The 16482-nt window shown below is 32.7% G+C and overlaps 1 protein-coding gene across 1 annotated transcript; it reads left to right on the forward strand.

Moving 5' to 3' along the window:
• Positions 1-969: 969 nt before the first annotated feature.
• LOC106120607 (facilitated trehalose transporter Tret1-2 homolog) lies at positions 970-16402 on the forward strand. Its single transcript, XM_013315960.1, has 6 exons — positions 970-1080; positions 14186-14315; positions 14989-14994; positions 15119-15304; positions 15427-16204; positions 16273-16402. Exons 1-6 carry the CDS (start codon positions 970-972, stop codon positions 16400-16402), a joined length of 1341 nt encoding a protein of 446 aa, XP_013171414.1.
• Positions 16403-16482: the final 80 nt, after the last annotated feature.

A 16482-nucleotide genomic window follows, 5' to 3' on the forward strand; every position in this document is an offset into this window, starting at 1 on the left:
ATTGAAAATAAAACTTAAAAAGTAGCCTATGTGTTCTTCCAGACTATGTTCTACATCTATGACAAATTTCAACGAAATCCGTTCAGCCGTACAGGTGACAGCTTCAAACAAACATTCATCCATCTAAATATTCCCATTTATATTATTAGTAAGATGTATTGAGAGAAACGACGCAAAAAACCATCAACCTGTCCTTATCGATTGAGGATCAGCACAGTACGTACTAATGTTAAACAAGTTTTAAAATAATAATAAAAATAATTTTAAACGTAATAAGATTCCTTACTTAATTAAACTTAAAATAAAAACAGAAACAAATACAACAAACAAATCATAAATCAATCCTTTGTATTCAATCTTTCGAGTATGAAACAAAAGATAATCAATACGGTCGCAATGAGGGCTGAGAAATCTGAGTTTTAATCACACATCCAGATCAGCACACTGCATATTGAGGTTAGGGATTTGACATTCATATCTTTGTATCAGAGTCGTTGGTGTGATACAAGTTAGTGCGTCATTTGTTTTTAAGAAATCCAGGGTTGACAAATCATTGTTTTCTGTCGGCATTATTTATTTGTCTTATTCAAAGTTGGCAACCCTAATCGCATATAGTGAACTATGTGACAGCATGCAAATCTGCTAGTGCTAGTCTAAAACCTGTTCTTATGTAATAGTTAAATTATTATTTATCCTTAGGTAATAAAGAGAGAAGGAGATGTGGTAAATAAGTACATAATGCATCTTTTGTTATTCTTGTTTACGGAACACTTTTATCACAAAACGAGATAAGTCAAGATATATCAAATGTGATAAAATACAGACAAAACAATGTCATTGACCTCAACTTATAAAAGTCCTTTTGATAATTTGAGATAAATTAAAAAAACATCAACACGTATTTAGAATTAAGCGTACATTGAAGAGTATCTACTGTCATCTACTATTAAAGTCGATAGTAACCGAGCAATGTATTTCAGGAGGTTTGCGGCGGCGCGAGTGGGGCAGCGGCGCGCACGCACCATGTTTGCCACCATCAAGAACTTCTGGAAGGTCTGCCGTTATGGCGACCTCTACATGGTAAATACACATTAAGTTTTAATTAGCACTATTACTAGGGCACTCCTTCAGTGTCGACTAAGGGCAGGTATTTGCTAAATTAGTAGAGTGATCGTAACGGTAACATACGGCTTTGTTTGACACTTCTATACATTAAAATCTTACTTCTTACTTGATATAATAAATGCGAATGTTTAGATGTATGGATGGATGTTTGTTTGTTTGAAAGTATCTCCTGAACGACTGAACGAATCTTGATGATATTTTGAATACATATAGAACATAGTCTGGAACAACATATAGACACTAATTATTTTTTTAATACTGCGCAGACAGAATCGCGGACAACCGCTAGTGTATAATATATTCCGAAAAAAATATTTATTTAAACTAAGCGTTACTTCGTTAATTATCCGTCACTATAAAATAACTAAAAGTAAAGTAATTTGAGGTGCGATAAATTGAGTTTGTAACTTTATAATCATACTGTATAAAGTGCCAATCATTTCTCAATCCAAATATCAGACTTGAAAATAAACGAATACAAATTCAATATAAAATAAAACATATATTTTAATGAAGCCAACTCAAAGGCAACGGGAACACAAATTGTGAATAAAAAACTACGACCTTACTTTTCGATACAGTTTAAAATTTTTTATTAAGCATTTAGATATTATAAAAAATAGCATATGAATGTAAACTTCTTACTTTGTAACTAGCTATATTTCGATATCTTATAATTTATTGACGATTTATTTATCGTTAGTAGACTATTTCCTATTATATCTTACTTGGTATTATTATAAATGCGAATGTTTGGATGTATCTCCAGAACAGTTGCATGGATCTCGATCAAATTTGCCATAAATGTGGAACATAGTAGAATAAGACATAGGTTTCTAATTAAGCGTCAATAGTATAATGGTTAAGTGTACGGATTTCCGATCACGAGGTCGGGAGTTCGAAGCAAAAGCATAAAGTATACTTGGAATGGTACAAGAAATATTAGTAAATTTACAAAAATCTACTAATATTTTATAAATAGATAACTAGTCATATTATAAATGCGAATATTAAGATGTATGGATCGATGTTTGTTAAAAGGTATCTGCAGAATAGACTCACGGATTACGATGAAATTTGGCATCGAACATAGGCTAAGTTTTTTTTTATTTCGCGCGAATATAGTCACGGGTGACAAATAGTCAGTACATAAATAAGTAAAGGAGATAGACATTTATAATCCATGAGAATTATGAAAACATCAAGCACGAAGCACTCCACGTGTTAGCTATTATGTCCATTAGACGTTTAAAGAAACTTGTAAGAAAAAATTCAAGACCAAGAGACAACACGCAACTTAACTTTTCCTGCATTTACTATGATAACCACAATTAACAAAACATCAAAGTATTTCTTGTGACAATATTTACAATGTTTCATTTGTAAAGAAATTATCTTACACAATCAAGGAAGCTTTAATTATTTATTGTTATAAAATATATCACCTCGATACAGTCTGAATAAGGAACCATGTTTGTATTTAGCGACGTTATTTATAACCTCAACTCACCTTACAATACAAATACGAAATAATATTTATTGAACAAGTAAAGTTGATACATTATTGAACAATGATTTTCTTTCTTATACAAATGATTCATTAATATTAAAAAGAATAAAACCTATTGATGAATAACAAATATCATTAATTGTTACACTCTAATTTACATTGCTGATTTATGTTTTAAAATTGTTGTTGTGAATCCATTTAACGTGGGAAAAAATAATATTATTATATAACGAGCTTACTATGTAATATTATAAATGCGAATGTATGGATGTATGTTTGTTACAAAGTACAATCAGAACGGCTGAAGACAGAACGAAGTCTTGAAAAACACATAGACTATGAAGATTTTTTTTATTACGCACAGACGGAGTCACGTAACAAAGCTAGTTATGAAACAGATAATGTCAGTAGTTCAATATTTTACACAGCAATTTTTTTAATATTATAAGGTGGCAAACGAGCAAGCGGCCACATGAATTCGCTAAAATAGTGCTGCCCATTGACATCCACAATTGTAGCAAATAAATTAAAAATCCAATCCTACCCACCCCTTTATGCATTGTACGCTTTGAAATTATGTTAAACACGCTGTAAAGAGAGAATAAAAAGGATGTAACTTTACTGAGAATCGTATCTTTGAGACGAAATCATTATCGATCTCTCAACCACTGCGCCATAACAGTTTGAATTAATGAGGTAAAAACTGATTCACGTGTTATTTTTACATTTTAATTGCTATTAGGTAATATGTATATTCTATTACATAGCTCGTTAAAAAGTCACGGTGAAGGTCATTACGTAAACAGGCGAAGTAACATTTAGTCATTTTTAAAGTATATGAAATCTTAATTATTACTAATATTATAAATGCGAAGGTATGGATGTTTGATTGAAGGTATCTCCGGAACGGCTGAACGGATCTCGTTGAAATTTGGCATGCAACTACTGATTATTATTTTTTATTTCGCGCGAACGGAGTCGCGGGTGACAGCTAGTAAAATCTATAAATATAATTTCCGTAGTAATATTCAATAAACAGTAATGTCTAAATATATCAAAGAGAACCTGATTTTTTGACCTATCAGTCGAAACTACTGGAAATGAGGAACTGAAATTTGATAGCAGTTTAAGTGTAAATAGAGATTAAGTGAAAATTTAACCAAATAATTAGTAAAAATAGTGTAAGATGTTTAAATGTAGACAAGATACAACCTTATTTGAATGTTTGACTACAGAGAATATTCGACAAAAAAAAATACGTTCACTTTAAATTTATATATTGCAACACTTGAATAAAAAAATAACTATAGCATAGTTGTAAAGCAGTCACAAACAGTCTCCCTCTCACTGGAGATGTATCGAGTAGTCACAATGAAACACTGGTTATATCTTGATGCGAGTCAACTTTATTGAAATGCGATCGGCAAGTCCATAAACATACCAAATAAATCAATATCGTGATCTAGTAATAAGTTCCGCCATCTATTGATATAATAATGTAAACTAAATTGACATAGCGTTTGACAATAGTTTTCTACTAGTACTAAAATACTCATAAAAAATATAATAGCTTTCCATAATTTAAGCTACAACATAGAGTCGTGTTAACTGTAAATTGCTTTTACGCGCGAACTAAATTGTCGCAAACGAAAACAAAACTATTGTAAAAATAAATATATGATAAATCGCACATTACCACGTCCATCGTAATAATAGTGGCAATATTATTGTTATGCTTCGTTCACAATAAAAAAAAATTGGTCGAAAATTATTCAAGTCATAATAGAGTAATGTCTTTTTTTATATTACTCGCCGTGAATTATGCTATAATTTATATTGTTGTTAAAATGCTGGATTTTATACGTCGTAGTGATTTTTAAATTATTATAATAATTATTACGGAATATAATTACTAGAATGATAACTTAGAACGCAAGTAAGAGACAATAGTCACTTGAAAATTGTGTTGTAATTTCTTGCAAAAAGAAATTAAATAGTTATCATCGGTATAAAAAGGTCTCTTTAATTAAATTAAATAATATAACGCCATGCTTTTGTTATCAAACACAAACGCATAATATTTTCAGTCACTCGTTTGTTTACACAAACAAGTTTCTCGTTCCATTAGAATGTAGTAGTTGAGCGAGTACAATCGTAGTGGGAACGCGGCACCGGATGATGTTACATGCAACTTTAGAGCTAAACAAAGTGCGACATTGAACTTGAACTGGCCGAGGCTGGCGGCGAGTCAGTCACCGTTCAAGTTGGTTTGACCGTCGTCTTTATATTGAAAACTGATAGCAAGGCTGACTCTATTGTAACTATCTGGAGCCTAAACGGTTGATTCAATTGTAACGAGAGAGGTGTCATCTATTTCGTATTCTTTCCCTCTGTGTCATAGGGGTGTAGTCAATCGGGATTTTTTTAGTCTTCATGGTCACATTATGTTCATGTTTTTTTGTGTAAATAATCATTTGTGGTGTTAAATGAATGATGATTTAAATTCTTTGTATGCAGTACTAATTATAGCTAATTCTATTTCTAAACAAAACCCAGCAGCTATTATTATTTTAATTATTTCAAAAATAATTACAAACACACACACACACACATTGACATTGACTTTGTAGTACGTATAAGTTAGTAAATAAATGCTTTAAAAGAATTTGACATGGAAACTTCCAGAAGAATGTGTTCATAAGGGTTTATAACTCGTTAATAAATATTGCAACTTTTTTGTTTTAAAGGATTGTACTTAGCTTGCCATATTTGCTAAAAATAGAATTAATCAATGGGTAAAACCCTTTTGAGTTGAATATTTCACCATCCCGTAATGGAACTAGTTTTATAGGAAAATTTTCCATTTACTTCCCATTAAAGTAAACTGTAAATTTTTAGGAAACGCTAAAGATTTCCTAAATTGTTTCATTTACCGTTGGTTTCTAAGACCAAAATGTCTGTATAAAACATATCGTCATCCCTGTCATTATCTTTAACAAAACAGAGATAAAAATATGTTTTAAAACGAAGCTTTTGGTCTCAGAAACCCACGGTCAGTAAATAAACTATTCTAGTTATTCAAAACAATATCTAGGCAACATGATGTTGCAACATTGTCTTGTACAGTCTGCGAGGTATTTTTGCACATAAAATGCCATGGAAAGATTTGGAATAATGACGCGCTAAATTCAATTCTTTGATAAACATTGCACAATGTTACTTAAGATTAAATTAAGTCCCAGAGACAAATTTTTATTATTTTTTTTAGAGTGCATTTATATTGTATGCATTAGTCAGATACATTCTAACAATTTTAAAATAATCGATTGCTTTTAAAGGTTTAGTAACTTCAATTAGCAAACATACTATTATAAATGCGAATGTTTGATGATATGTTAGAAGATATCTCCAGAACAGCTGCATGGATCTCGCTGAAATTTGGCATAGATATAGAACATAGTCTGAAAGATCTAGTAATCATTTTTATTTAATTCCGCGCGTAAGAGTCACAAAAAGGCTGGCATTGCTAATCGAAGTTTAATAAGTAAAGTAAGATATTTAAAAACAAAATAATAATTAGTATATTTACATGTTCAACGAGTCATGAAATTGTGTAGATAAAGGTGTTGTAGGAAAAGTTTATTTACATTGACACGTGACGACAGAAGATTTTCTTATAATTGTGGTTAATAAGTAGTTATTTGATGATCAGCGAAGTGCATCCGTTGAGATGCAGTATATACTCAGTTATTGCATCGCGTCGCTACTTCCTGTCTCTATTTATACCATTATATATTACATAAGAATTAATACTATGTATGTTTAAATTGTTTAGTGATTTAGTGTAATTTAGGGTTGTATATGTCGTGCAAATTTTAAATTGATTTAATATTTGTTAAAGAGCTATGACGAGTTTATTGTTGTAGATTATATTATATTTTATTTCATATATTTAATATTTTCTTTGATGAAAAAAAAACCTCTAAGAGGTATATTAATTCAACTTTTGATTACATTAATAACTTCATCATCATCATCAGCTCACTATACGTCCCTAATGAGGGGCTTGAAGCCTACCCTAAGTTAGGGGTGATTAGGCCATAGTCAACCACGCGGGCTGAGTGCGGGTTGGTTGACATCACACATATCTTCAAATTTCTTTGCAGATATGTGCCGGTTGCATCACGATGTTTTCCTTCACCGTAAGAACGTCGGATAAATGTACATATGTAAATCGGAAATTGAAAAAACACATTGGTACATAGCGGGATTCGAACCCAGGACCTGCAGATTGCAAGTCAGTGCTTGGCACTTGAGCCACCGATGCTCTTACGATACAGTAAATATAACAAAATATTAAACCGGTATCGTTTCTAGATAAGCAAGTGATTAATTAATTAAAATTTTATTAAAAGTACCTACATAGAGACGGAACAGTACTTTCGAGAAATGTTACGAAAACCAGTTGGATAGCGGCTCCGGTCACTTCATAAATATTAATAAGGTGCGTTAAGAAAAATCGCTGTTACCAAGTATGTGACTCAGCAAGAAAATCCTTTAAATGTTGCTAAGATGGAGAGGGATTTCTCGTTAACAAAAGAATCGCGACCGCAAACAAAAGATATATCTCTTAAAATATAAAAGCAAGAGTTACTTTACCAAACTTTTTTTAAGATTGTTTAAGATATTTATCAAAATACTCTATAATTACCTGTTGCATTTATTTTATAAAAAAATTCTAAGATACAAAAAAAAAATTGTTTTGTATTTCCACCGTTAATACTTTAGCCGAAATTTGCCTTCAAAAACTGTACTATTTAGTTTTGACATTAACTTCATGTTACACATCAAAAATATATGTAACAAAATGTCGATATCGGTATATATCGTGCGTGAAACATCACTATTACGCGATAAGTTTTTGCTTTATAAGCGAAGTATCCCGAATTTGCATAAATGAACGCACCTGGTGCTTCGAAGATGTTTCTAGAACATCTTTGGCTTATCTTAAAATAATACAAATGTTTGTTTTGCATCGCTTACCCGGCGCCGGCGTGCATCGCAAAAACTTTAATAACGCTCCGTTAGCGAGGGAAACGTCCGATTTGCATATACAATTATTATATTTAAACACTAGCCATTTTCAGTGACTTTGTCCGCGTGGAATTTAAAACTCCAGAAAAGCCAAACAGATCTCGAAGAAATTTAGTATAAATATAGAACGTAGTCTGCAAACACATAGATTACTAATGAAGTTTTTTTATTCCGTGCAGACGGAGTCGCGAGCAACAGCTAGATAAAAAAATACTGAAACATATTATTAATTATTTGTTTTAAAAAGTGATTGTCAATCTCAACGTAACATTCCTTCATACAAACTGTAACCCCCCTTTTTTTGGGTGAATTATGTTTAATCTTTTCTTAGTACGTATAAGAAATTTCTATGCATATCTTAAAATCTCGAGGTCCAGTAGTTTCCGTGATACAGTCAGTCAATCAGTTTACTTGTTTGTATAAGTATATTCATAGTATAAACATTAAATCTTATGTGGAAATAATTATAGACTCAAAACAAACACGTGTCCAATTATTGTGCGTCTTTTGCATTCAAAAGACGTCATACTAAAAGAATTTTGAGAAAAAACTCAAAAGGACATGTTGTTTATCGATTCCGATATAAATTAAGATCAATTTTTGCGTCAATTATATACATATGCATATTTTCAAAAAATATAATAAACTGTCAATCTACTATACCAATATCGATAAAATTAATTAAAAATAGTTTTTATTAAAAAAAAAGACTGCTTGTAACAAAGTCAAGGGAAACATATAGGTATTAAATCGCTTCTTAATGTTCTAGATATATCAATTTTAGACTATAGTTCACTATTAAAAATAGTAATCTAGCATAATGGAATATATTGTGCAAATATTATATGAAAGAGCGTCGATGGCTCAGAGGTCTTGCGCTTGACTTGCAATCTGCAGGTCCTGGATTTGAATCCAGCCATGTACCAATGTTTTTCGATATCTGATTTACATATGTACATTTATCCGACGTTCTTACGGTGAAGGAAAACATCGTGATACAACCTGCAAATATCTGAGAAGAAATTCAAAGATATGTCTGAAGTCAACCAACCCGCAGTTGGCCAGCGTTGTTGACTATGGCCTAATCACCCTTAACTTTGGGTAGGCAATCTGTAAAAAACAATAAGTCTGAATAGTAATAGATTGTAATTGGAAATATTTCAAGCTGTAAATACTTGAGTTTTCATTGCCGTAACACAGTTTAAAAACATCTTGATATGACTGTTTTCAAAAGAAAATGCTAGGTTTAGCAATACAGTATTGTAGACGCGTAGTATACAGTGGAAACAAAGGTTGTCTGATCTTTACATTACTTGGGCTATTAATCGCTTGTTATCAAGCAAAAGTTGTTTTACCACTAAACATTAAATGTTAATAGTTAATGTCCAAAAATAGACCAGTTCAGCTTGTCTTATGTGGAACGCAAAAACTTTGCATCCATAGAATTTACTGGAACATCGATATGGAATCATTTTGATCGACTGACGTGGGTAATATTACTCGGGTATGTAAATATCTAGCTCTCGCCCGCAATCCCGTCTACGCTGAACCAATTAAAAAGTTTATTAGTGTTAGAAAGAAAATACGAAAATGTCGACGTTTGTGTCCCCACATTATTCATTCTGACCCTGGACTGAAAGCACGTCATTCGCGCCAAATGATTCTAAATGATACTGTCTAAAATTAGTAATCTATATGTTCTTCCAGACTATGTTCTACATCTATGCCAAATTTCAGTAAGATGCAAGATGCAGCCGTTTTGGAGATACTTAGAGAGATTTTTCATAGATGTAGAACATAGCCTGGAATAACACATAGGCTACTAATTAAGTTTATTTTTATTTGCACACAGACGGAGTCGCGGGCGACAGCTAGTTATTGCTAAAAAATTGTGAAATTACTATTTAATATTTTATAAATGCAATATTATAAACTGCATTTAAAAATATGTTATAGATTGTCAAGGTTCAAATTAATTAAATCATTTCAGAATTTTGAATTAAAAAAAAACACATCGTTGAATTACAGAAAAAAATTTTTTTTGAAATTTATTTTTTACCGAATACAAAAAGATGATTAATCTTAATTCGTATTTATGTGACTATGAGTAAAGGCAAAGTCTCTGTGAACTATATAAGTGTGTTAAAAACATAAAATCTGTAACACATTTACAATATGAGTTAACTCTATTAACTATCATACGAGTACAGTGCATTAGACAAGTGTATTGTGACAAGGTCATGTCGCTAAGCTTCCTTCCGTTTGCAAGCCTAGGAATTGTTTATTTTCCTCTATGACCGGTTTATATAATACTATTCTGTTAAATTGTTTATATTTTTAGAGCGACTGTACCAGGAAGGGAAGTATAGGAAATAAAAGCAACATCAATAATTATGAAAATAAATGTACAGTGAGAGGCAGGCCTATTTTTAAATCTGATTTTGTACAGTCCAAGTCAGTTAAAGTTCAAGTCAGATAAACATTGTAACAGTAATTTTTAAAAGACAATTATATAAAAAAAACATTAAAATCGACTTTGAGATAGTTATTTTCTTCTTATAATGGTATTATCATTTCCTAAATTACCAATGGTCTTTAAAATAACCTCTTAAAATTAAAAAGTAAAAAGGAAAAATTAGAAATAATTATAATATCGGAGCGAAAAGAACAATAGGAAAGATCGAACAAAAGTAAGTACTTATACAATGAACTTTTATATTAAATAAACACCGCAGTAAAAACGTAGGACAGAGTGACTTTGTTAATGCGCAGATAATAATGGACATAAATCTACAACAATCGATCGACAAACGCGTGAGTCGTTATTAGGTTAAAGCAAGTAAACACTAGATCTAATCGTTTTCTAGAAATCTTTATTTAGATGTATTATATATTTGATAGATATTACATAGAAATGCCGCACGATAATCGACAGAGAAAAAACACACGTGTCCTTACGTTCACTCGTGTTTGTAACGGAATTATAGAAACTGGATGTGGCAGGACAGCACGAGATTTAATAAATTAAAGCGCGGTTGTATAAAAGAGAAAGTTGTCCGGTGTGCGCGACTTTTCTAGATGTTACGAGCAATTGGTTTTAGGATTATTAAGAGACATTGAATTTAAAAAATAACGAAAGATAAAAAATAAAATAAAACAATCTATTTTTAATATTTTATATAATTATCGGAGAAATTATATACAAAGGAATTTTTACGATGAAAAAAATGTACATATATTTTTTCTATTTCAAAGTGTTCATTATGACATTTTTGTTTTTGTGACTCTAACAATCTAGACAAAACCTGCCAATGAAAGAATTGAAATTTTCGAGATTATTTTTTTCCGTGTTATATATTCTTATGATTTAAGTATAGCGTTAGACTACAAAGAACTATACTTTATAGGTTTAGCTTAATTAAAAATAATAACTACTTAAATAATTAATTACACACGTAATACAAGCCAAGAACGCTAAGTTCATGAGCAACGTAATATCAAACATATAGTAAACATATATTTTAACATCACTTTATCCCAATTGCGTCAACACAACACATCATTGCATGCAAATAAGTTTGTGAACAAAAAAAAGAATCTTATATTCAAATAACGTATCAAAACTGACAATAGATTAATGTTTAATTGAAAACTTGTTCTACATAAGTGTATATAGAACATACGACCTTTATATATTTCCTGAGCGGTCTCTTTTAGTGTGGTTGTTTTCGTGTAGAACCCATAACCTTTGGTATATGAGTGGGTGCGCGTGCGCAAGCCGGCACTGTGTCGTGACATATCTCGCAGGACGCACGTTGGGATGCAGAGGACTAAAAGTTTACTTGATATCTACGAATCTATAGGTTTTAATTTGACTGTAAGTAGACTCACCTTTTAATTTTTTTTTAATATCTTTAGGTGGAAAATGAAAGCGGCCATTAGGATTCGTCCATAGACATCCGCAAAACGGATGCGATTTAAATTTCTTGCAATATTTTAAATAGTTCATTACTATAAGTATAAGATTTTAAAATAATAATCAAAGTGTAATAATATAATTGATAAGTTATAAGCAACACAAACTAATTAACACTACTTATAATTCGACAATTAATTTGACCTTTTAGCAGATTATGAGAAATGATCGAGTTATTAAATCTATTGTTATACTTTTTAATCATCAAGAAATTATAATAAGTTAAGTAGAACTATTGCGTAATACAATTTTCTAATAAAAATGCATTTAAACCATATTTTTTAAAACATTTTGTTGATTTATTAAACTGTATTTGAAATATAAAGACAAAGGTATTAAGTACTGAATTATTTTACCTATTTTAATACTTTCTTATTTAGTTCAATTTATTGATTATGGCATTCTCTTATCAGATTGGGCCAGTGTCGAGTATCTATGTTTACTTTCTTATTATACTGTGATGTGGCGTGTCATCAAATATAGCTAAATCATCTCTCATAACGAGAGTTGAGACGACAGTTGTAATGACACGGACCGTTTCACTTCCGTTCCGCTAGTTGATCGCTATTATTTTAAAATTACCACAAACACACAGTTTTTTATAATGCATAATCTGAATGTTTAAATTGTAGTGGAAAATTCGCGAAAAATTATTACTATTTGAACATTTTTGGAGCAATTTGTATAACAGGGTTTTCATTGTGAAAACATTTGTATAATAACAAAAAGATGTGGTAACATAACTTTTTCGTCTGTAAAATTTCACAGAAATAATCTAGTTAAGAAGTTTTAGAAAGAATTTAGTAGTAATAAATTACGAAACTAAGTACCTAATTTTTTATTTAATTTTGTTTTAAAAAGATATAAAACTTTTTTCATTTTAACAAAAGTCGGAAGTAAACCGCGGAACAATTAAGCATGATCTTTTCCTGTATGCGATTAATAATTAATACAGTAAAAGTAGGAAATACATATACTATCGAGCAATATATCAAGCTAGTCGTATGTATAACGAACTTGAACTTTTAAGTCGTAACTTGGCAAAGTCATTACGCGGTCAGACTCGGTCGTGTTAACATCATTTGCTAATTGTAATGTTTTTTACAAGGATTTCTGACACAATGGGAATTAGTTAAATTGTATCTCTAAAAGCTTTTGTTTTACATAGCTGTGATTTTCCACAGGAAGGAAACACTTGAAAACTATCTGGCCGCAACACAACTATTTGTTTGTTTTCGTTTGCGTGAAAGCGATCTTTCAAAGCTCGCTTATTTTAGACAAGGTGTAGGCGGGCGGGACAGAGGGCGCGCGTGCGCGAGTTGACTATGACGTCACACGACCTGTGTCAATGCACTCTTTGTAAACAATAATTTGGACCAGTGTCATGATGTTTTCATTCCAAATTATATTTAGGAAGATCTGTATATTCAATATAATATATATAGATAGTAAAAAAAGATAAGCTATCACATAGATTGGAGCGATTATTTAAAAATAAATTTATAATTAGCCTAAATTTTCTTCCCGACTATGTTCTACATGTATGCCAAATTTCATCAAGATCGGTTGAGTCGTTCCGGAGATATCTTCTAACAAACATCCATCTAAAATTTCGCATTTATATTATTAGTAAGATAACATTTAGTATTTTCAAACCTCATTCTCACTTACAGAAATCTTCATCGCGCTATTACACAAATAATGTATTTGTCTTTATTAAAAAAAAAACCAAAATAATAAACAAATAGTTAACGTACAAAAACGAAGTGAGAAAATTGATTCAACGGCTTGTCAGTATCGATGCAAATCGGTCACGCTTTCCTCGTGCGATACATAATGTAAACGATAAATGATTCATATACGTTAAAAAATTAATAATATAAACCTGTTTAATATTACGTAACAACTTGAAAAACTACAATTATTTATTCTATAAGGAAGATTATATTGAGAAGTGATATTAGGAAGTAATTAACTGTGGGAAAACGCAAGCAGTTTAAAAATCAATTAACTACGAGTACATTTATGTAATTATTAAGAGTTATATAATCAGATTAACAAATGAAGCTTTGATTGACATATTTACTGCAATATTAAAATGATAATTGATGAATCACATCAACTTATCAACTGTAGCCCACGACTAAATTCGCGCGGAATAAAAACAAAATTGAATAAGTAGCCTATGTGTTCTTCCATGCTATGTTCTACATACATGCCAAATTTCTGTGAGATCTATGCATCTGTTCTGGAGATACCCTTAAAGATACATCCATCTAAACTTTCGCATTTATAATATTAGTAAAATAAGATTATATAAAATAAGATTATAAGATACGAATGAGAATAAGTTTCATTTATAAGTAAGATAGTAAGAAGTAAGATAGAAACATAGTAAGGAGTATTTGGTAGACGTTCTCTCGTTCGACGGGCGTAGCCTAACCTAACATCAGCAATCCTAACCTAACACTTGTGTGTAGGTTCTGGCGGCGCTGGCCGCACAGTCCATCAACATCTCGGTGGGCTTCTGCCAGGGTTTCTCCGCGGTACTACTGCCGCAATACACGCACGAGCACCCAAACATCACATACGAACAGAGCTCATGGATTGGTGAGTAAAAATATATAGTGTAACATTTTATTAACATCATACGTCCGTATGCTTACGATTACGTGCATATGAATTTTTGATTTACAGGATGTACAGTGAACTGCGTAAATGTATACATTTTATTATCGTGTATACATTTATGCAGCTGACTGTACATTCACGCGACAGTTGTGTGTACATTTTGTCTTGTTACTGATAACAACATCCCCTTTTTCTACCTAATAATATACGTGTTGTATTATTAGTCACGTATCATCAATTAGGATAATATGTTTACAGACTACTGGTCTAATTCTCTTATTACGAACAAAGATATTTAATAATACCTATGTCAGTAGTAGAAATGTAATCACCGACTTGTTACCTATAGGTAGGAAGTTTACTTTGTTATGACCACACGTTAAAGTGGTTGGTTCCTAAAAACATTACATGCGCTACTGACTTTAAGGTTTAGGTATTTGTAGGAAAATCTTCCTGATATCCGCTCTGTAAATTATTTATTTGTATCTTTTTGTAAACTTAAATATTCAAACTTCCTTTGGAGTTGTCAAAGCGACTTCCTGATCAAATTGTTTTTACGATGCAGTTTTTTTGTTACAATAACAAATGTTCAAGCTACTTAATCAGGTACTCTGTATTGTATTGAGAATTTCAACAGTGTTTTTATCTACAGATACAGGTACACCTTTTTACGTAACTAGCTGCCTCTTTTTTTCTTCGGACCAGCTAAACTAATTTTAATCAATTCCTTGTACTTCATTTTACTTGGTGTATGTGACAATTTGTTTTTCTTTCGTGTTCAGCGAGCTTGGGCGTGATCTCGAACCCGGTGGGTGCGTTATTGGGCGGCATGATGGTGGATGCGCTCGGCCGGCGGCTGCTGCTGCAGTCCATCGTGCTGCCCAACCTGCTGGGCTGGCTCGTCATCGCCTTCTCTGACACATACCTCTTCCTCTGTGTAGGAAGATTCGTCACCGGATTTACTATTGGTACGCTTTTACTTAGTATTTGTCAGCTTGATAGTTACACAATTCTACTACTTTTTTTTTGCAGATCGAAATTATAAGTTGACAAAAACATTCAAAGTCTAATGAATTTTGTTCAATTACAGGTATGTCAACGGTGTCCTATATTTACGTAGCGGAAATAACAACACCTGAAAAACGAGGAGTATTGAGTGCTCTTGGACCCGGTCTCGTGTCCACTGGAATCTTCGTCGTTTACTCGCTAGGAGCCTTCATACATTGGAGGAAGGTCGCCGCGATCTGCGCCGGATTCTCACTTCTCACACCGTTCCTGATGTATTTTGTTCCCGAATCACCTCTCTGGTTGGCTTCCAAGGGTCAAATGAAAGAGGCTTATAACGCTCTATTCTGGCTGCGACAGAACAACAGCACGGCCCAGCAGGAACTGATGGAGTTCACGAAAGACCGAAAGACCAGTGAGAATATGACTTTGAAACAGAAGCTCGGTCTCTTTAAGCGGCGAAACGTGTTAAAACCCTTCGCTTTGCTCATCGTGTTCTTCGTATTCCAAGAGATGTCTGGTATCTACGTGATCTTGTACTACGCGGTGGATTTCTTCAAGTCAGTGGGCACAAGTGTCAATGAGTTCACAGCTTCCATCATCGTCGGTGGTGTGAGAGTGTTCATGGGTGCTGTGGGAGCTTGTCTGATCAACAGCTTCAGACGGAAGACTTTAGCTGCTGCATCAGGGCTGCTGCTGGGTGTGGCAATGCTGGGCGCTGCGGTGTGCGACAGTCTCGACGGGCCGCCATTACTGAAGCTGGCCTGCGTGCTCCTGCACGTGTCTTTCAGTATGGTCGGCTTCTTGCAACTGCCCTGGATCATGTCCGGGGAATTATATCCTCAGGATATCAGAGGCATCATGTCAGGTGCTACATCCTGCTGCGCATATATGCTGATATTCTTCAATATCAAAACCTATCCCCAATTAGAATACTACTTGACGAGCAACGGGACTCTGTATTTGTTCGGTGTTTGCGCGTTGTTCGGTGCGGCGTACTGTCTGCTATGCCTCCCGGAGACGAAAGGAAAGACTCTATCCGAGATCATGAGACAGTTTGAGGCGGAGAAGAAGGAAGTGGACCCTGAGATAGGGTGCGATAAGCAGGGTAAAGAGGTTAGGTCGGGGCAGAGACGGCACA

The sequence above is a fragment of the Papilio xuthus genome, unplaced genomic scaffold (genome assembly GCF_000836235.2).
Source record: "Papilio xuthus unplaced genomic scaffold, Pxut_1.1 DF826949.1, whole genome shotgun sequence".
Lineage (NCBI taxonomy): Eukaryota > Metazoa > Arthropoda > Insecta > Lepidoptera > Papilionidae > Papilio > Papilio xuthus.

Bases quoted from the DNA above. Each gene is read 5' to 3' on its own strand.
- LOC106120607 (XM_013315960.1), top strand. From the start codon at position 970: ATGTATTTCAGGAGGTTTGCGGCGGCGCGAGTGGGGCAGCGGCGCGCA. The intron at 1,081-14,185 runs GTAAATACACAT...ACTTGTGTGTAG, and splicing joins GTTATGGCGACCTCTACATG to GTTCTGGCGGCGCTGGCCGC. The intron at 15,305-15,426 runs GTACGCTTTTAC...GTTCAATTACAG, and splicing joins CGTCACCGGATTTACTATTG to GTATGTCAACGGTGTCCTAT.